This window comes from Pocillopora damicornis, chromosome 13, assembly GCF_964200805.1.
Source record: "Pocillopora damicornis chromosome 13, jaPocDami1.2, whole genome shotgun sequence".
Lineage (NCBI taxonomy): Eukaryota > Metazoa > Cnidaria > Anthozoa > Scleractinia > Pocilloporidae > Pocillopora > Pocillopora damicornis.
In genome coordinates this window covers 1,554,346-1,574,582 of record NC_142682.1, presented here as the reverse complement: position 1 = coordinate 1,574,582, position 20,237 = coordinate 1,554,346, and the positions used below count along the sequence as shown (strand labels likewise).

Genomic DNA, 20,237 nt, shown 5'->3' with positions numbered 1-20,237 from the left:
TTGATATTATAGCCTTGCGGATGGGCGCTCATTTGCTAAAATTGAATTTTAGTACATGTTGGACCCACTGAACGCAGACCTTCACATCGCAGTGTCGCCAGAGAAGGTATTCACTGCCTGTATTTTCTCCTTTCGACCACTTGAGCTGAAAAGTTTAGTATTTGGGGGCAATGGCTTTTGCAAATGGTCGTCCGTTATTCTCTTAAGATACCTTTTCATTAGTTAGGGGCTGCTTTTTGTTTGTTTGTTTGTTTGTTTCTTTTCTTTTGCTGTTTTGTTATGAAGTGAAAGAAAAAAATCGATAAGCCAAATTAGACTGTTTTATAGCAGCCTTGATAAAGAAATATAAAGTGGTAAGGGGTACTTTTTTTTTACCCTCAAGTTAAGGAAGATTGTGAAAAGCAGCAAAGGGAAGGGACAGCGAGAGGAGAAAAGGTAATCTTATACATAACTACTTGGCCGTGAAAGGTTTAGGTACGAGACATGAGGAAAGGCAGTCACAGAAGCAAGGGTAGGGAAAGGAACCATGGCAGCTAGAGTAGTAATAGCAACAAATGAAGCGAAAGTTCATGGAGTATAGAAACCGAGGCCAGACTGAACTGTACAATGACGTACTTTTGTATTAGATCTGTTTTAGCACGGTGCTTTCTAACCAATATACGAGCCTGCAATGCCACATTACGGAGGTGTTGCGAACTACACCCCAGGCGAGCCAGCCACATAAGCGCTCCTTACCAGACCTCTCTCTTTAAATAAGTAGCACTTTGTGGCTCCTTGTCGGCGGAATGGTCGACACCGCTGACAAGGAGCCAAAATAACCTTGGGCTCAATATTGAGTTCTCACCGGCGGAAAAACGTTATGCACCTGTCAATTGAAACCCCCAACCCCCCCACCCCGGGGAAGTATGGGGCATTAGCCTTGGAGTAGAAAAAAAGTGTGATAATGCCCCATATATAGGGGCCCTGTTTTCTTTCTAAACCCCAAGTAAAGTGAAAAAATTCCCCCACCCCTGGGACAAACCATGTTAAATAATGTCCCAACCAACCTTCAGACCCTGCTCTGAGTGCTGCATGCCCCACACAGCCACTCTCCCTCTGGCACGTTCTCCTTAGTTAGTCCCGCACAGGAAAAGTGAAACCATTTGATTTTGCAATTTTTCCCGTCGCACCCAATCATGTCCTCTGTCATATTTGGCTTTCCACAGATGCATAAGATGTCATGATCATCTGATGATTCTGCATCTTTAGAATATTTACTTCATCTTTATCGATTTCAAAACTATAATAAATAACTCTTGAGCTCTCAGTTTAATTAGAAAAAAATATAAATCAACACAACACCTTAATGTCGTCCATCTTGAATCCGCCTAAAGCACATGGGTGCGACTCACTCGCCTCAGTCCTCGCTCGTCCACGAATGTCAAAACCTTACTAATCCCCCACCCCACGGGCAAAACTGATGCAACAAAAAACAACAAATCCCCCACCCCCTCGGACACAAAAAAGTGCCAAAACCCGTAGTTACCCCCATCAATGCCCCATACTTCCCCGGGGTGGGGGGGGTGGGGGTTTCAATTGACAGGTGCATTACGATCGAGAGTTGCACATGTACGCAGATAACTATTCTCCACTTTGATCTCATTATTTAAAAACACAGTGATACTTATCAGTTCCTAGACATAAATTCGCAATTTTTTTAGATATTTGAAAAGATGGGCGAAACAACAGAAAAAAAGGATGAAATTAAAGATGTCGCAGATTTACTGGCAAAAACTAAAGTCGAACAAGTCAACGTTGTAAGTTTCAAAGGAAAAAGTTTCAAGTTGAACACAGCCGACGATGGTAAGCCTGTTTTATATTGTTCGGCAGATAAATAACTTGGTTAACGCACTGTTGAGCTCCTAAAATTAATACGAACAAGACGGGTCGTTTTAATCTTTTAGTTTGAGGACATTTTCATGTAAAAAGGATATGTTCTGAATGTGATCATGTGAAAAACATTTTCGACACAAATTTGATATGTTGAACCAACCTGCTTATAGCTTAAATTGAGTTCAGGGTTCAAGTGTACATTAAGGGTGCTATGATGTTTCAAGAAGTAGATTGGTGTAACCAGCAGTGGTTAGTTGCTAAGTAACAAAGAATATGACATTGATGGAGACTGAGAACCTCTAAAGGTGTTATTCCATGCCTTTGTATTTTCTGTCCGTTAAGATACCACTTTGCTTTTCCTAGTTCTCCATTTAACTTCTGAGTTACCATTTAGCAATCTAAAATCCTAAAATGGTCACTAATACATCAGGTATTTTTTTCTTTATGATATATTAGCTGCAGAGGTTGTAAATGCAATCAAGGCAAGCAAAGACGTCCAAGCTTTGTGTTTGGAAGGAAACACCATAGGAGTAGAAGCAGCAGAGGCTATTGGAGGAGCACTTGCAGCAAGACCTGAATTTGAGGTGATAAGACATAATTATATAGATGTAAAAAATCAAAAGTAAGTAATGTAGTTAGTCAAACCAGCTGCATCTGCTTTTCTGCATGCATAATGTCTGTAGCAAACACTGCAAGATATAGGTAAGAGTTCCCATAGAGAACAGGATTGTAATAAAGTCTGACTCGGTTATTGCATTGCTGACTCAATTTAAGAATTAAGGGTTTTTTTAGGCCTGACTTCCTCTGAGTTGTTTTCAAACTCTGCAAGTTTGCAAGTTACTTAGAGGAGTGTAGTAAAAAACCATAGAGAAGACAGACAGCTTAAGGGAATTGATAGTTGATACCATCAGCTCAGGGAAGTTTACTGATAACTTGGAGGAATTCATGACAGTCACAGTCAGTGAAAAAGTTAAGATTTTTCTCTTATTATAGAGAGCATTATGGAGTGATATATTTACTGGCAGACTGAGATCTGAAATTCCACCTGCATTGGTAAGTCTTGTAGCATCAGTTATTTTGAAAGCTCATGTGAGTTAATTGTTAAAGAAAGATCCGTATTATCCTTAGCCCTTTAATCCCTAAGAGTGACCAGCATCTAATTTCTCCTCACCATACCCCCCCTGAATCAAAAATGAACGACATGAGAATATAGGAGATGATCACCAACCAAAACAGCTCTTGATTTTCAAACAAATTCTCCCTGTCTGCCTCTTTGGTAGTGTATGGAGAACAGTATGGAGAATATGCCCACTGATGTTAGGGTGCAAAGGATTAAAAGTTTAAAAATGAAATTGTTGACCAAGTTGAACAGTATCTTTTTTTTTTTAATCACTTAATGACTTATTTACTTGTTTTATTCCTCTAGGGTCACTTGAGTGATGGTGTTATTGCAGCAAATGCAAAACTTGTTGAGCTGGACCTCAGTGACAATGCATTTGGCCCTGATGGAGTGAAGGCTTGCGTAAAGTTGCTGACAAGTCATGCCTGCTACTCATTACGCATTCTTAGATTAAATAACAATGGTCTTGGTGTCGGTGGAGGAAAGGTATGTGAATACTGGTAACTCTGCAAGGTAATGTGGAATATTAGGGTTTGCCAAATATTTTTCTGCCCTTCTTAGCAATCAGTATGGTTGCTGCTTTGAATACTACCTAATAACCAAATTGTCCATTCTTAAAGATGCCAGCTATTGCCAATTTTTCTTGACAGATCCTCTCAGAGGCACTGATAAATTGTCACAGAACAAGCTCTGAAGCAGGAACACCCTTACAGCTTCAAGTCTTCATATCTGGGAGAAATCGCCTGGAAAACCCCGGAGCCAAATCGTTAGCAGCAGCGTTTGAGGTTGGGGATTTGTGGAATTAGTTGTCATGGTGCTGTGGCAAGGGCATGGGAAAGAGCCTCTTCATGTTTTATTCCAACCTTCTGAGGAATTCTTTTCAGTAGATGACCAGTTAGAGAACAGAATCTCATTTGCGAGAAATAGTAAGATAGTAAGTAATTGTAGATAGTAAGAAATAGTAAGTAATTGTCTTATTTGCTCAACAGACAATAGGAACACTAGAAGAGATACAAATGCCACAGAATGGAATCCTTCATGAAGGGGTAGCAGCTCTTGCTGAAGCCCTCAAGTCCAATCCAAACTTAAAGGTTGGTTGTCTCTTGTTCTGCTTATTATTTTAGGGAGTCTGAAGCTGTATACTGCTACACTCTTTTGTGCAGGTTCTTTCCGTTTTAACTTGTGCGAATTGTGTTCAGTGTGCTGGTTTTTAGGGTTAAAGTTATAATTCATTACAAATTTTAAGCTTAACTTTATCAATACATCTCCTCCTCTCCTCTCTAATTGCTCTTGTGATCAGGGAGACCTGTTGAGGTGAATAAATGTGCAACTTTTAAGAGGATCACAAATATTAATGGCTCACAATCTTGTTTATTGTAGATTTTGAATCTGAATGACAACACATTCACCCCTAAAGGAGCCATGGCTATGGCCCAGGTAAGCTCCACTGTAATATTCGTACTTGTACATCTATCTGTATCTGTAATACTTTGTAAATATGTAGAATCAATATCTTAAACCGCAGATGTTGTGAACTACCCTAATTCTTTACACCCTAATGTCATTACGCCTATTCCCTACACTGTTTTAGAAATTAATCAGCTCCAAATTTGGTTACATTTGTCATTTAAATAATTTATTTCACAGGTGCTACCAAACCTGAAAAACATTGAAGTGATAAACTTTGGAGACTGTCTTGTGAAAACGGAAGGAGCAAAAGCATTGGCAAAATCTTTACAAGGAGCGGTGAACAACTTGAAAGATCTGAATCTCTCCTTTGATGAGATTAACAAGGAAGGTGCTCTAGCGATTGTTGAGGCTCTGGTGAATAAAGAATCTCTAGAAAAACTGGAATTGAATGGTAAGGTTGTATGCAAAGATCATAGAGTAGTTTTGTGCTCAGAAGGTTTATAGAATGAGTAATCAGGAAGGTTAACATTATAGTTGATAGCAATTTTCAGAGTTAAATTAGACTAACAATGTTCAGGAGCAAATTTTTCTGTGTGGCTTGTGAAAGGACTCTGATGCAACCTACACCATACTTCACATTAAAATATTATTAAGTGTAGATTTTTGTTTAATTGAATGTTTTTGAACACACTGTAATGATGATTAAAGACTTAAAAGTAGGAGGTCCAGCACTTTTAAATAAAGACAGCATTTTGCACATGTTTTCCCTCTTTTAGTCATTGGTTTTTGTACTGTAAGACCTTTTCAGAAACTTTATTTTGTTTTAATTTGATTTGGCTCTTTACCTGTGAGCAATGGCAGACTGAGATCTGTTTCATACACAATAGTTCCAATTTTCCTGTTTGGAAATCTCAAATTACAAGGACAGAAACATTAAAATTTATTCCTTGTAATACAGGGAACAGCATTGGGGATGAAGGACTTGAAGAGGTAAAAAATTGGCTGAATGAAAATGGTCGGCTTGATATTTTGGGTTCCATGAGTGAGGATGAGGGAGAAGGTGATGATGATGACGACGACAATGATGATGATGATCAGGAAGATGAACTTGAAGGTGGAGACAGCGAAGGTGACGAGGGAGATGTCAGCAATGACTTGAACTTGAGTGTGACAGGTGTCAGTCTTAAACCACAGTCACCATTGCTTGGTGATGATGAAGAAGTGGAAAATGAACTGATAAAGGTATGTCTACTTTGTAATAGTGTAGTTTTGTTGGTGTCATTTGCCTTTTTTCAGAGCTTGGATTGTCAACAAAATTTTACAAAAATCAAACTGTTTTCCAAGAAATTGCCTGTTTGATGCCAAGGTGATGTCTTGTTGTATCCAGAGATTAACATGACAACATTTTGCATGTGACGTGATGCCTCTTTTGCTGACAATAAAGGTTCAATCCTGTAAATTTTATGGCTGTTGTTATTATTTTGTAGGCATATATTCATTAGAAATTCCAAAAAAAATAAATAAATAAAACAGCCTTTCTCTCATTGCTGAGAAATGATGCTTTATAGATAGTGATGAACAAAACTTCTGTTTCCAGCGGCAAGTGAACACTTGCTGAGACAGTCAAACCCCTAACAGTATGAAATTACAACAGTTTCCAGTTTTAAGTCTTTTCATGAAACTCAAGACTATGACTGTTTATTCAAAAGCAGCACATTTACATGTATGGTTTCATACAAAATATTTCTGAATTTTATATCTCTTGGCTAATTTAAAGTATTGGGCCTTTTAAAAAGACAACATTTTGGGTGACTGTTTAAAGATATCTTAGTGACCTTAATTTGAAAGTGTGGAAGTGGTGTTGCGCTAATTGGTGTTTTCGTTACCTTCCACACAGGGACATTGCTCACCAAGGGACAAATCAAATAAAGAATGATAGAGATTGTGATTAGCAGTCAATATATGAGCCAGTTCACTGAATTATGGTTTTCACTCAACTAGATTTCCTTTTTAGTGGAATTTTTATGCTTTAATTATAGGTAACATTTTTAATTTATTGTCATTGTTCGTGGCATCACATCACATGCATCCTGTTTATCATAATATGAAGGAAATGACACTGAATTGTTCTTGCCCTCGACAATTGTGTGTAGATAAATCGGTATTCTTATTGGGTACCAGGAAACAAACCAATAGCATCTAACCAATCACAACTGGCTTAAAAAAAAATTGCACCCAATAGTAAGCGGGCGAAATGATAATCTACATCTACGGCGGTAAAAAATGGAACTAGCACAGAGCGCGGGAAACATTTTACCGGCGTTAAGCGCGGGACAACACCATACCGATATGTTCGGTTTCTTTTTGCACGTGATTAACTTGGAGACACTGTTCGTTGTGATTGGCCAAAGAAATTGCACATTTTTCCTATAAAACTATAGATCCTCATGATCGAAAGAAAAAACACCGGGCAGGCAACTAAAGAAATCTTTTCGTGAAACGAAGCTTTAATTTCGGTCAGAAAGTGTTGTAAGATTTGTTTTATAAGCAAGTTCGTTTTAATGCGATTTTACATGTAACTATTATTTATTCAGTCTTGCGATCAGATTAAGGAGGCTTTATCTCTATAGATTACTTCCATTTTACTTCATGACATAAAAGTACAAACCTAGTAAATATGCCAGACTACGACCAGTCCCTTCTTTTTGGCGAAGTCGAAAAAAAAAAATAAGCGAAAAAATGATTGATGTTAGCGCGCCGCCTAGGACTATTGGAGTAAGGTGCACGAAAAGTACTTACTCCCAGAGTTCCAAGCGGCACGCTTACACCAATTTCACATTTCGCTAGGAGCTCATTATTTATTTATTTTTTTGACTCGGTCGACGGACCTCGCCGAAAAGGAAGGAATGCGCGGAGTTTATAAATATTCCAAAAGAATTGTGCTAACTTTTATTATTTACAAAGGGATTTTATATTGTTTTTGTGGGCTTTTTTTGTATGGGAGTTTGTCGAGTTATTTATCATTTCATAGACGTAATTTTGCTTATTATTTACAAATAGTGATAGTTAGGTGGTTTGAATGAAGTATTAAATAGCGTGTGAAATATAATTAGTAATTTGCTTAGAATTTTTGCTTGGGTCGAATACCGGTAAAGATGTTTGAACCGATTTTTGAATTAAATGGATAAATCTACCCTATAGGGTCATGTGATTTCCCCCTCCCCTCCCCTCCCCCACCCTTTCCACTCGCACGCAAACAACTCACACAAACAAGCACATTAATCCTCCGTAAAGGAAGCAATTGAGAGGATGAGCATGTCGTTAAAATCAAAAAGAAAACGGACTGAGTACGCTAGGTTATTTTTGTATCCATTGCAAAATAACTTTACAGTCATCGATATGTGTGGAGCATTTTTACTATTTACGTGGAAATTTTATTCGTATTGAATTTTTTTTGGTTATGTTTTTGTTTTTCAAGAGGACCACCCTTAATAGGTAAAGATTATCAAAGATAAACTGAAAAAAAGGAAATTGCTTTATCTATGTACAAGAGACTGTTTGGAGAAGTGTGTAAAATCAGACATTACTTTTTGCCGTATTCCGTTGCTGTAATCTTCATTCTTAAACTCGTGACTCTGGAAAGTTACAAAATGCTCGTCATCAGTCTTCCCCTTGTAGAAACAAGGGATTTAATGAAAAGGGACTAGTAGCGATCAAAGAAGAGCCTGCAGTTCGCCTTTCTGGTCTCTGTTTCCGTTCAAGGTTCCTTGCGTGGAGTGGCACGCGGGAAAATTGCCTACAGAGGGGGAGAATTCATGCCTTTCGTGTGCGTCATGTGTGGTGAACACAAATTTGAGACTTGCCGACCGTCGTTGAATTTCGAGTCGACTAGACAGTACATGCTTGCTTTCGAACGAACAGAAAAACTCACATTATGTTATGACAAGTAAACTGATAAGAGAAGTGACATCAAGGAGCCCTGATAAGGCTTTTTCTTGCTTTACTGGGCTGGGTTGTTCAAAGCTAGGTTAAGATAACCCAGAGTTAGTGTGAAATCTGAATTCAGAACTGAGAGCTTTAAAAGAAAATTCAGTCGAATTCTTTTTGTTTATAATACGACACTTTGATGCTCTAAAAAGAACAGGGGACATTATCCCAAAAAGGCCTTTGAATAAAGGAATGAAGAAACCCAGATTAAAATTTAACCATGGGTAGGCGCCAATCGGCCTTCGAACAACTGGGCTCTGTTGTCTTTACCCTACCTATTTTAGAACTAAGAACAAAGGCTTAATATCTATTTTTGTGTTGCTTTACTTTGACGCTCATGTTAGGTGGTGAACATGGAAGGTGTCCAAGACTTTTTTAATTCACCAACACTGGAAAAATTCAAGAACATACCGAGCAGTCAACGGAAATCGCTGTTAACAGAATATTTAAAGGTGAGAGGAGTAAGCAAAAAGTTATTATGTAGCTACAACATACATTTGAAGTCATTGTTTTCTTGGATTATGTTTTGACAGGATGATTTATACGAAACCAGTAAAGTGGCAAAATACTTTGTGTCGGTAAGTGTCGATACTATTTTCGTGGAATTATTTATTATACCAGATGCTGAATTGTACGCGGGTTTTGGTTTCGTCTTGTTTATAATCTACCGGAGGACGGACGTAGAAATGACGTCAACAATAACAACATTTTGCTTTTTTGTCCAGAAAGACATCTATTCTATAATGGCGTGGTTCTGTAGGGTAATAGAGCATAGAGAACGTCAGGGTGTAGTCAGAACATCAACGTATCAATGTTACCACATTTTGATGCTATCTGAAAATGGAATAAATTTTTTAAATGGTCTTATGTACCCTATACTTCAGTTTGACACCCATCTCCTCCCTTCAGCATTGAACATCGACACATACGGTCTGCGTATGCCTTAAAAGCTCATTCGCGTACCAGTCTCCCATAGATGACATTTTTCAGCAGCCAACTGGTACCGAACCTTCTTAGTGTTTGTGCAGTAGCAGAAAACTGTTTGGCAAGTTTAATACCTTGCTTTTATAGCTTGATTTTGAGGCCATCTTTCCTTTCAGATCTCGGTTGCTCTAAAAGACGACAAAGATGCGCTCATGGAATGGGCTGGTAATTCTTCTTCGATATTGTCTTAATTTTCTTCGCAAATTTTCTAACTTTCTTTAAAATGTTTTAACATTTCTCCCTTAGATTGCATTCCATTTCTATTTTACGTTTTCTGGTTAAAGGTTTCAAACTCCATCTCGTTACCGCAGTAGCTATATGTTTAAGTGAAATTAATGCTGAAAAGTAATGAAGTTTATATAATCAATTTTTAGAAACAGTTTTGAAGCCAGTCCTCGAGTCCGCGGACTGCAAGGAGGAATGGCTCATATCTTCTCTGTTAATTCACATGGGACTCCTCAAGGTACTCGAATATCAACCCAATAAAATATTTCTGAATTTTACGACGGTACTAGAATTTAACATCGAAGGGCTGTTGGTCACTTACAGTGTGATAGCTCGTGTTATTTGAATGAATTATTTCATATCTTTTAGCGCTTCCTCGCTCTCAAGGAAGTACGAGCCCTGAACAGCGCGACCCAGTGAGAGGTTTGCATGCATGCGGTCTAGAACTGATGCCAGTGTCAGATGCTCGGCACACCTCTCCCATGGGTGGAGAAACGCGCGTCCTGCAGGGCTATTAATGGGGACCTGCTATCATGCTATATCGTTTTAGTTAATGACTGTAATAGCTTTTCTTTTTATAGGGAGAGGAGAAGACGGAGTACCCCAAGGATATTTCTGGTCCTCTCAAAGCTCTGGATTATACCGTCAAACAACCTTACTTTCCAAGACATCTTAAGTCATTCTTCGTGGCCTTTGTTTCAAAGTAAGAATGTTGTACTCTCCAGATTCATAAATATTATAATGCCCGTCGTTTACCAAGGAGACAGAGTTTGCAAGAGTCTCTGCACATTGACCAAGCTTGAAAACCGAGACCTTATGGACCTTTTCTCCTGAGCCATTCGCTCACCAAAGTGGAATATGTACCTTAAACGCCTCCATATATATAATTGTTTTCCGCTGGAAAGACTTGATACTTCCGGTTGTTGGAGCTTCGGATCAATCGGTGCATTAGATTCCCAAATGAAATTTTCTTTAACATGACGAATTGTTTTCTTCTCTTCCTTTACAGACCCAACAAGTTGTTAGAATCATGTTCGGAAACACGTCACCAGTTTCTACAGACATTGTATCAGATATAATGTTCATTATAGTTCTGCGATTTACTAAAATTTGCCACCAAATTTGAATGCGTCTGCGCCTGCTCATTGCATTAGAGAGGAGACGTTTACAGATCAGACGAAAAAGACCTCGTATCATTTGTCGAGCAGTCAGAAGGGATTTGCACTGTAGCTTAGAGAGAATGAAGCATAGCCTAGCCGCCAAACATCAGTTTACAATGTGAACGTGAATTTTCAGTCAGTGGTTGAAGTAGCTACGCCACTTGTTGTATTTCTCAGACAATGTACCTAGCTGCTGGTCTGAAGGTCTGGGATGACCCCACGAAGTCGAGGCTTACAGGTCAACAACTTCTAGGAACCGCAAACATGTCATTTTTCTTTTAACTGCTGATTTTGCTAGGTCGCATCGCACAAGTGAGGAAACTTTCTTGCTTGGCGCCAATGAAAAAAGAAAAGCTAAACAGAAACCTCAACCCAAACCAAGAAATAAAATCTTGTTTGTCTCTTTTAATAATTATTCTACTCGAAAATTCGAAAAGCTCACCGGTAAGCCTCGACCTGATGTGGCATGAATTTTCTTGTTGAGTAATCCGTGTGAATCCTCTCAAACGTCCTTGTTACTTTTTGTTCTTCCCTGTCACTTCAGTATTTGAATATTATTAGAAAGCATTTATTTTCAGATTTTCTTTTAAATAAAGACAACTTTCAATTACCAACGTAAAAAAATTAGAATATCTATGCGTCGCCCTTTTATCGATCGCAATAACCCTTCCTGAGACCGTCATTTACATGCAAGAAAAGTTGGAAACAGTTTTCCTCTCGCTAACGTAACTTGAAGGAGTCTCCTTACCTTTATTACCAGTGTAATATATGTATAGATAGATAGAGAGATAGATAGATAGTTATATAGAAGTTAGGTCGATAGATAGATAGATAGATTTAACAAATAGATTCCAAGTTGCCGTGCGTCTGTTCAGTAATAGATAACAGATGACCTCAAAATTTAGTAAGAACAAAAAAGTGGCACACGAGGCGAAGCCGAGTGTGTCACTGATGTTCTTAACACATTTTGACGTCATCTGTGATTTATTACTGAAAAGACGCACAGCAACTTGGAATCTATTTGTTTTATGATATTTATATAATAAATTGGGAATCGCCTTCCTACTGCTAATGACTTAAAAAGATAATGAATAAATATTGTAATTTTCCCACTTTTTAATATCAAGTCCTCGGTAGTATAGTGGTGAGTATCCCCGCCTGTCACGCGGGAGACCGGGGTTCGATTCCCCGCCGGGGAGGAGAGGACTCTTTTTCTTTTATTTATTTTTTTTTTTTTTCCCTTCTTCTCTTCACGAGTTCGTGAAAGTGAATTTTAGTTTAAGTACTTTTGATTTAAATTTCCTTTTCATCCACGAAGGAAGGTACGATCAACACGATGGATTGCAACTTACTTCATATATGAGTACACACATTGTCCTGATTCTCTTGGCTACCAAGATATAAAGACAGCACTTTCACATAAGCCTTTTTACTAGAAGCCGAACGATTATACCTCAAAAAATACAAAAAAATACAAAAATACATAGGCTCATGAGAGAGACATGAGAAATATACTTAAGCCCAGAAGATACATAAAGTCAACCAAAATCGACCAAAATCGCCAATGGAGACGACATTCTGCGACAGTTTTTTACGCTACTGTTATGTTACTTGCTCATATCCTCAGGTAAGCAGGACAAGTTTACTGCGAAATTATCAGTAGTTGTGACTGCAGCTCGACCAGCAAAGCGTGTGGAAATATTATATCCAGCTAAACGTTTCCAAAACAATTTTTTTATATATATTTATGCAAAAACTATATAGGAAGTCTGTGTATTGATTTTTCCGTTTTACAGTGCTCGATTCGCAGGAGTAGAGCGCGATGTATGTTGCAATAGATAGATTCGCCGACCCGAATTATCATCACTTAATAAAAGTAATGAACTCGTGTCTTCATGCCGCCACAGAAACAAAATGTTACTGCGCAACAATTCAAGTATTACTTTTATGCAAATTTATATTGTATATAAATGATGTTACGAATATTCTTAACAATAGTCTCTCTGTTTTTCCCCCTATCGCAACATATATATATATTTATATATCTGAAAGTTGGAAAAATTTATAAGACATAACTTTTCTGTGAAAATTTTCACCTAATATGAAAACTGAGAGTCACTTATTGATTTGTCCAACTTTCAGATGTACCACGCTCTGCGAACGCATCGAGCACTATACCGCAAGGATATACCATAATCAAGATTTATTTTATATATATATATATATATATATATATATATATATATAATATGTGTGTTGCGATAGGGGGAAAAAACAGAGAGACTATGCTTTCATCCCTACAAGCCTACAAGCGAGGTACGATGTTGTAAAATGAGAATCATAGCTACATTTCTAATACTTTGAGTGAAATAAGAAATCCTCAGAAGGCCTTCTTAAAGGTGTTCCAAGCTTAAACTTTTTTGAAATATTGTTTTAAAAAAAGTTTCGCTCCAGTAACTATGCGATTTAAAATTTACTTGCTATTTTTATGAGTTATGCTTGAATGATGTCATGTTTTTTCATTCGGTGTGTTTTTTGCCAAAAATATCAATTTCGCCATGTGCGCGTTAACATACGCAGGAGAAGAAGGTTGACAACGTGGCTCTGTTCCAGTATTCTTCGGTAATTCTCTTTGTGTCTTAATGGGCAAGCTGACACTTCGAAGGCCTTTGGCGTCTTCTTTCTCCTTCGCTTTTGCGCTTTTCGCATCGGGTGTATCTCTTTGTATTTTGTTCTCTGGTGCGAGATGCATGTAACGCCGACTTCCTTCGCAGTTCTCGTACAAGGGATGTCCTTCTCCTGTTTTCTCCCGTTTTATCTGAAGATACCCTTTGCGACCTTTAGCTGTTTTTCCCGAAGGTTTTACACCTTGCAGATTGCATCCGTTGCTGAATTCGTTGCCACTTTCGGTAGCATCTGGTGCACGACTTTCCGAAGCTCCTGCTTTGCTATTTTCCGGAGAATCATTGGCCTTGCGAACAACATTCTCGTAGATGCGTTTTCCTTTGACTTCCGACAATTCTTGTGATTCTCCTACGTTTTGTGTCTCAGCTTCTTCTGCGTGTCTTTTGGGTGGACTGAAGTCTTCTTCTATCGTGTCCTGCGTTTCTGTAAGTATCGTTTCATTTTGTTGGCTCAAAGATCTATCCTTTCCTTTCTTCTTCTTGTAACAATGTAACATACAAACAACGAAGAGAGTTGGGAAAATTATACAAGCAGCTCCAACTACTAAGCCATAGAGGAACATTTCTGGCACTACAAGTTTTCCTGCCTCTGTAGGTTTTTCTTAAATAAAAGAAATAATTTTCTTAGTTAATGTTAACTTTGAAATGTTAAATCGATTTCAGCCGAAAGGTGAAATTATTTATCTTAAACAGTCAGTATCTAAGTGGATGCTTAGAATTGGGAAATCGTTTAACCCTTTAACTCCCATGAGTGACCAAGACAGAATTTCTCCTTACAATATCAATACAATATCAACCAGATAAGTGACAATTTGATCCAATACTAAATTCTCCGAACTAACATTATAGGGATTGTATGGTTGATAGTAAAGAAAATTACAAATTTGATCTGGGAGTTAAATTAAAGGGTTAAGGGGGGTAGAGTATGTAGAGAAAATAAAGAAGAAATTCATATTCTTTCCGGGGGAAATCGAACCCCGTTCTCCCAAGTGACAGGCGGAGATACTCACCTCTATACTCACCTCAATCATTTTTGCCAGAATTGTCACAATTTACTTATGCTCTCAAAAAGCTACTAAGAGTCCTAATATACGAGTGTTTGCTAGGTGTGGAGAATTTGAAACCGTCGATTTTTTAAAGGGCATGTAAACCCAAAAATACATGTTTTTCCTATACTATGTAAAAAGTGGCGTAGAAAACGAATTTGAAATTAGTTTTGTCCAATTCGACTTATTTTAGGAGAAAATCGGCATTTTCAACTGAAATTCCATTTCCGGTAAAAACAATAGCGAGAAGTCGTGACGTAAGCGGTGGAACCAAAATATTGCGCAACACATATTCCCCAGTAGAACTGGTGAGGGAGTTCGTGTAAGTAGCGGTAGTTCGGAAGATGTTTTTTCAGAAGATAGCGACTCGAATGCCTTAAGCTTAGTACATGACAGCGCTGGGGATAATCCAGAATCTTCAGGAGAGTCTGGGCCACGTCCTTAACAATATGAGCCGCGTAGGGTTCACCGAAGCGATCCGCACGAAGACAGTACAGAACATGTCGACAGCGATGCGACACTCTCGGAAACCCAGACTGGTATTTAATTTACTTTGTGATTTATTTGTATTTAACATGAAAATGCAATAAAGCGAGGGTACAATCTAAAGGAATGCAACAGAATTTTTTTTAACTTGAGCTTCTGAAAGTGTTTTATATAAAATTATCAAAGGTGCGAGTGTGGAACTTGTCAACCAATGCCGACAACTCATGAAAGTGTTTGTTGTACGGAAATCGGGCAATTGTGGCAAAATGGCCTGAAACCCAGATAAGTTGTATCACTGAGCATCCAGGTTTTCAGTCAATTTGCCTCGATTTCTGGGTGCTGGAGACGGCCAAGTACGCGTACAGGCAGCAGCAAAGCACAGATAATCACACCGGAAACGACTAAGCTAAATATTTTCTGTTTCATCTGTTTTGTTACATTTTGAGATCGATTTACTTGAGTTGTTTCTGCTATTGATTTAATAATACAGTACTAGAGCTAGTTGTTTTTCGCTTCTTTCCTGACAGGAAATTTCGCTAAATTGCCTACAGATAGCTTGTTCGTTGGTGTCGGGGATATCTCGGCAAACACTTTAGGGTCGCTGTGCTATCTTGTGCGGTAAACAATATCCTTCATCTCAGAAGCATTTCCATCGATAAACAAGTTGTATCATGTACATTTCCTTGTGTGGCCTTCATAATTATCCAACCCTGTTTGTGTTTGCTTCGATTTGAAATATTGAAAAGATAGTTTTGCAAGCTGAAATCAGGATCTTTTAAGTTGTACTCAAAATGATGAATATTGTCCTACTGACCTTTGAATGTATTTTCACTGCTGTGAAAACCGTGACACAAATTCTTCTGCTGTTTCTCTTCAGGGTTTCTCAAAGGAAGCACCAAGTAGGGCTGGCTTGGATTTTCTTATAGAACATAAGGGTTGATTATGGGATCCTGTATAGAATTCTTTGTATCGAACCGACAAAATTCCAGATCACGTTATTACACACTGATATCAACGAATTCTCTTTCTTTGATACGTGTTTCGAATTCAGGCAAAGGTTCAGACATGTCAGTGTCTTTTACGGGCTCAGCGCTGGCTCCCGAACAACTGGCTCCCCCATAATATTTCATTAGATGAGAAAAAAGATGTTTTTAGAGAACCAATAAAGCTATTGTTGTTTAATTAACGAAACGTTTTCATGTAAATCGATTTTGTACTTTCTCTGTTGACCTCTAACTTTTGAAGAGCTCAACTTCTTTCTCAGTTCGGTCGGCCACTTCCGAATCCTCGTCGTCTGCCGACTGTATGGGTCGTTTTTATACTTCCGAATAATTTGCTTCTGGTGAGACCTGAATCGTCGGTACAGCACCAGGAAGAAAAATGACTGCTACAAACAACAGAACGTTCGAACGGCTCGACGAAATTGGCTATTTTCACTTGAACAAATTTCACAAATTGTCGCTTCAAATTTGCGTCATTTGGAAATATTTGCATTGTATGCCCAGTTTTGTTTGAATCAGTACAAAACTGGACGACACAACGCTTCACCATTACGAAAAAAATTGAATATATTGAAGCAAACTGTAAGTAAAAAAATCATGACGAGACCAGCAAACAACGGCTGTAGAGAAGACTCCTTCATGCGACACGCGATTATAAAACGAGACTTTAGAGGGTCCACCCGTGACGTCACAGGAAAGATGGCGCCATTCAAGATGGCGAATGTTTCGAATTTGGAAGAGCTTTTACAAAGTGAAAATGGACTTTTGAGAATAAACGAATGGTACCTTTGGTGTACTTGATATATTTACAAAACATCTATGTGAAAAGAAAATGAACGTTTTTTGGGTTTACATGCCCTTTAAAGCAGAGACTATGGTTTGCAGAACATGCGATACGCTTTTGTGTTTTTGGGCAAGTAGAAGTCGGATCGACTGCGCTCAAACAAAATGTAAGCACAAAAACTTCACAATATGATTTTTTTAGCCTACCTTCACAACTGCAGCTAGTTGACGATCCATACCCGTCCGTACAGTTGTAACGTAGTAATTTTATAGCTGAGCTATCGTTGTATTCTAAAAGTGTACGTTTGATGTAACGACCATTACCACACGCTTCCCACACGTCTGGGATGTTCGACGGCATCCATCCGCTGCAATTGGCCGGATGCACTGAAAAAGTTTCAAATTCTTTTAAGATTTGGATTTAAGACGACATTTGACGTTAGAGCCAATATTTTTTTTTACCTATTTGATCTCATGTCTCGTTTTTCTTGTGCTTAGATTGATTTGAGTTAGACCGGGCCCTAAATTAGATTCGGGAATTTAAAGGCTCTCTCCTTTCTTTTCTGTCTGTATTTCTCTTGCACTCATCGACCCTTGACACCCTAACATCATAATGCATATTCTCCATACTGTTCTCTGAACATTTCTAAGGTTCTAACTAGGAGAATTTGTAAAACCATCAAGAGTCTCGTTAGTCGCTGATCATCTCCTTTATTCTCCTCACTCAAACATTTAATTCAAGGGATATATTGCACTCGAAGAGATTAAAGAGTTAGACGGCAGGTCTATTTTGAGTAAACTGGCAGATTAGAGTTTTATCCCTTACTCGTGCACGTGCAAGGTTTATAAAAAAAAATGATGTCAAGAGCTTCGCCTGTTTTTAGGCTTTGTTAGTTTAGTAAACCCATCTATTGTTAAAACATTCAAGAGCTTAAGACAACGTGAAAAAGATCAATGCTTTTGCTTCAGAATGCCTGTATTATAAATTAGGTATATTTAATTTACTTAATATATAGTTCTTGGGTGATGGCGTGACCTCCTTAAAAAATTAGCTATTCGAATAGAGGAATTTGCATCCGCTCTTTTATTTACTGAAAATTGGTGTAGAACGAAGAACAGTTGTCGAACACCACATGATAAAATCTTTAAAATTTTTTCTCTTCCTAAGGTAACTTAAGTTACTTCCAAAAATAGAAGCATTAATTCGATTATATCTGAAATATTTCAAGGCTCATCGATGTGATTATTTGTTTTTTTAACAGTTCCTGACTAACTGTGATCAAAGACAAGAACAGACCATTCTACAATGGCGGAAATGAAAATTGACGTCATAATTCCGAGAAAAGCTATGATTTAACTAACCATTCTACAATGCGGAAATGAAAATTGACTTCATAATTACGAGAAAAGCCGGGATTTAACTAAATCGAATCCATTTGACGTCTGGAAATGTTTCAGTTTCTTCGGAGAAAACGAAATGATTATATTCTAACTTAGGTTCGTATTTTTTATGGTTTACGAAAGTAACTTTTTCGAAATGACAGAAACTAAAATAAAAGAAATCGAGAGCCCCGTTGAGATGAGACTTTAAGGAAACTATCCACAATCACGACCGTACATTTTCATGTACTGCACTAAAGATTCATTTCTTCATTTATCTGACAGGGAACGGCAAGCAAAGTCGATAGGTTATTAAGACAAGCTAAACCAGAGAGCGAATCATTATCAGTGCAGAACATCCTACGCTGAACTGTAATTTCAGTCTTTAAGTGATACGAGTATTAACATAAGTTTAATGATGTTAGTGTTTTAAAGCCGGCTGGCATAAAGAAAGAAGGATGCGCAGTTTGAAACAATTAATAACTGACTTGATTGAGTGTCATCTACATAACAATGACTAACGCTATTTAAATACGTCGATCGTTACTCCTTGCAAAGAAGTTCCTCGAGCCGAGCAAGGCAAAGACTTGGTACATCTAAAGTTGTTTTAAATTTAACACAACAAGCAAAAAGCAACACTTCTCTCACGATCGTGCATTAAGCGGAAAATTGAATCTGAGCTAAACATAGCAACATTTCTAAATATGGAAGAATTTGGAAATTCTAAATCTTGTCCATCTTGTAAAATTTCAATTCAAACATGGCAATTCTCACCTGTTTCACACCCGCCGTGCGGAATTTGCGCTAACGTGAGTAACGCAATGCCAAATACTGAAAGGAAACTGATTTGCCGCAGCGAACGAAGGTTGTTCAACATATCAGACCAGTGAGTACCGCTTTGTAAGAGCTTACCGAAACTAGAGAACACGCTGTTTTGTTGTAACTCTTGCGTCTGCTTTGATGAGACCAACACTTTCGACTCAGCGTTTGGCTCGAATGAATTCAGTTTGTGGAAGTCTTGTTTACAAGGGAAGCGAAAGAGGGCGGGATCTGGACTTACCCTAACGACATACGTAACACTTCCGATGTTGTAACTTTCGCTTCTGCTTTGATGAGACTTACACTGCCGACTCGGCATTTGATTTGAATGAAATTAGTCTGCTGAAGTCTAGTTGACATGGGTAAACGAAAGTGGGAGGGAACTTGACCTACCGCGGTGACAAAAGGAACACTTCCGGTGTTCAATCGAGAAATTCAATAGTTTGAAGTATCATGTTTGAAACCTGTGTGTACCTATCTTCCAAAGCATATTATCAATCTCACGACTCGTATCTTAAAACATCCTCACAATTTTACGTTCTCTACTGCCAGTAGTAGCGCTCTATGATGTTGTTTTGTTCACGATGTCACCCTACATTCTCACAACATCCTTTTCCGGTTGTGTAAAAAATATGCTCAGACCTTTGCGTGCCAGAACTTCAGGATCATTTAGGAACTACAAAAGCTGGTTTAATGTGAAGTGTCACTCCTTTATCGTCACTTAGGCTGTCTTTTGAAGTAGAGTAAAATTGCTATCAGTTTCCTTTGTATTCCTAGTGGATTAAACTAGTTTTCTCATCTACTGAGGCCATTTCATCACCGCCTTTTCATCGCCGAAAACAAAGTATAATAACTAACACCAGAAGTTAAAGCAGAAATCCCCGTTTGGCGTCAGTCATCTGCCGCGACAAAAAAAAAAATAAACAAAAATAAACAAAAATCTCGATTACTTAAGAGCTTGCGGAAAAGAGGAAATGTAACCCCCACCTACGTCATAAACATGATACTTCATAGCTGGGTGCAGCTCAGATATTGTCCGCATTCTAAAAACGTAATAATGACCCGTGAAGTGAACCGTGACAGTAGGGATACAAAATAAACATGTTTTGGTGTGATGAGCCGCCCAGTTCTCTTAATCTTAACTCCAGTTTTAGTTACTTTCCGCTTCCATTTTCAAACCGGGAAAGTCCTGGTAACTTGTCGGCATCGAAGCCATATTTGGAAATGAAAATTGAAAGATTAGAGAAGTAGGTTCTGACACCCTAATTAATCCATTTTGT

At 38.2% G+C, this 20,237-nt stretch overlaps 2 protein-coding genes, 1 long non-coding RNA gene and 1 other non-coding gene across 6 annotated transcripts; 3 read left to right on the top strand and 1 right to left on the bottom strand.

The window, feature by feature from the left end:
- Positions 1-835: 835 nt before the first annotated feature.
- Positions 836-11,382, top strand: LOC113667573 (ran GTPase-activating protein 1). Its single transcript, XM_089190983.1, has 17 exons — positions 836-860; positions 1,591-1,608; positions 1,701-1,842; positions 2,329-2,456; positions 2,866-2,925; positions 3,299-3,478; positions 3,643-3,777; positions 3,982-4,083; positions 4,373-4,429; positions 4,640-4,853; positions 5,361-5,644; positions 8,734-8,841; positions 8,923-8,967; positions 9,490-9,538; positions 9,748-9,836; positions 10,180-10,301; positions 10,608-11,382. The coding sequence occupies exons 3-17, from the start codon at positions 1,713-1,715 to the stop codon at positions 10,675-10,677; spliced, it is 1,773 nt and encodes a 590-aa protein (XP_089047109.1). The 5' UTR covers positions 836-860; positions 1,591-1,608; positions 1,701-1,712; the 3' UTR covers positions 10,678-11,382.
- Positions 11,383-11,885: 503 nt separating this feature from the next.
- On the top strand, positions 11,886-11,957 carry Trnad-guc (transfer RNA aspartic acid (anticodon GUC)). Its single transcript has one exon. It is a non-coding gene; the product is annotated as a tRNA-Asp (tRNA).
- Positions 11,958-12,171: 214 nt separating this feature from the next.
- On the bottom strand, positions 12,172-19,343 carry LOC113667575 (uncharacterized). 3 transcript variants are annotated; one of them, XM_089190985.1, is made up of 3 exons: positions 19,199-19,343; positions 16,966-17,145; positions 12,172-14,043 (listed from the first exon to the last, which is right to left on the bottom strand). In XM_089190985.1, the coding sequence occupies exons 2-3, from the start codon at positions 17,117-17,119 to the stop codon at positions 13,268-13,270; spliced, it is 930 nt and encodes a 309-aa protein (XP_089047111.1). In that variant the 5' UTR covers positions 17,120-17,145; positions 19,199-19,343; the 3' UTR covers positions 12,172-13,267. The 3 variants fall into 3 exon arrangements, with proteins under 3 accessions (XP_089047111.1, XP_089047110.1, XP_089047112.1); XM_089190984.1 differs by having other exon boundaries at positions 18,913-19,333; XM_089190986.1 differs by lacking the exon at positions 19,199-19,343 and adding an exon at positions 17,221-17,468.
- LOC149034946 (uncharacterized) lies at positions 14,786-16,160 on the top strand. The gene is made up of 2 exons (XR_016182126.1): positions 14,786-15,027; positions 15,502-16,160. It is a non-coding gene; the product is annotated as an uncharacterized LOC149034946 (long non-coding RNA).
- Positions 19,344-20,237: the final 894 nt, after the last annotated feature.

Excerpts from the sequence above, each read along its gene's own strand:
- LOC113667575 (XM_089190984.1), bottom strand. The coding sequence starts at position 19,276 with ATGCCGAGTCGGCAGTGTAAGTCTCATCAAAGCAGAAGCGAAAGTTAC. Across the intron at positions 17,146-18,912 it reads GCACGGCGGGTGTGAAACAG|TGCATCCGGCCAATTGCAGC; the intron begins GTGAGAATTGCC and ends AAACTTTTTCAG. Across the intron at positions 14,044-16,965 it reads AACTAGCTGCAGTTGTGAAG|AAAAACCTACAGAGGCAGGA; the intron begins GTAGGCTAAAAA and ends CTTTTATTTAAG.
- LOC113667573 (XM_089190983.1), top strand. The coding sequence starts at position 1,713 with ATGGGCGAAACAACAGAAAAAAAGGATGAAATTAAAGATGTCGCAGAT. Across the intron at positions 1,843-2,328 it reads GTTGAACACAGCCGACGATG|CTGCAGAGGTTGTAAATGCA; the intron begins GTAAGCCTGTTT and ends ATGATATATTAG. Across the intron at positions 3,778-3,981 it reads CGTTAGCAGCAGCGTTTGAG|ACAATAGGAACACTAGAAGA; the intron begins GTTGGGGATTTG and ends TTTGCTCAACAG.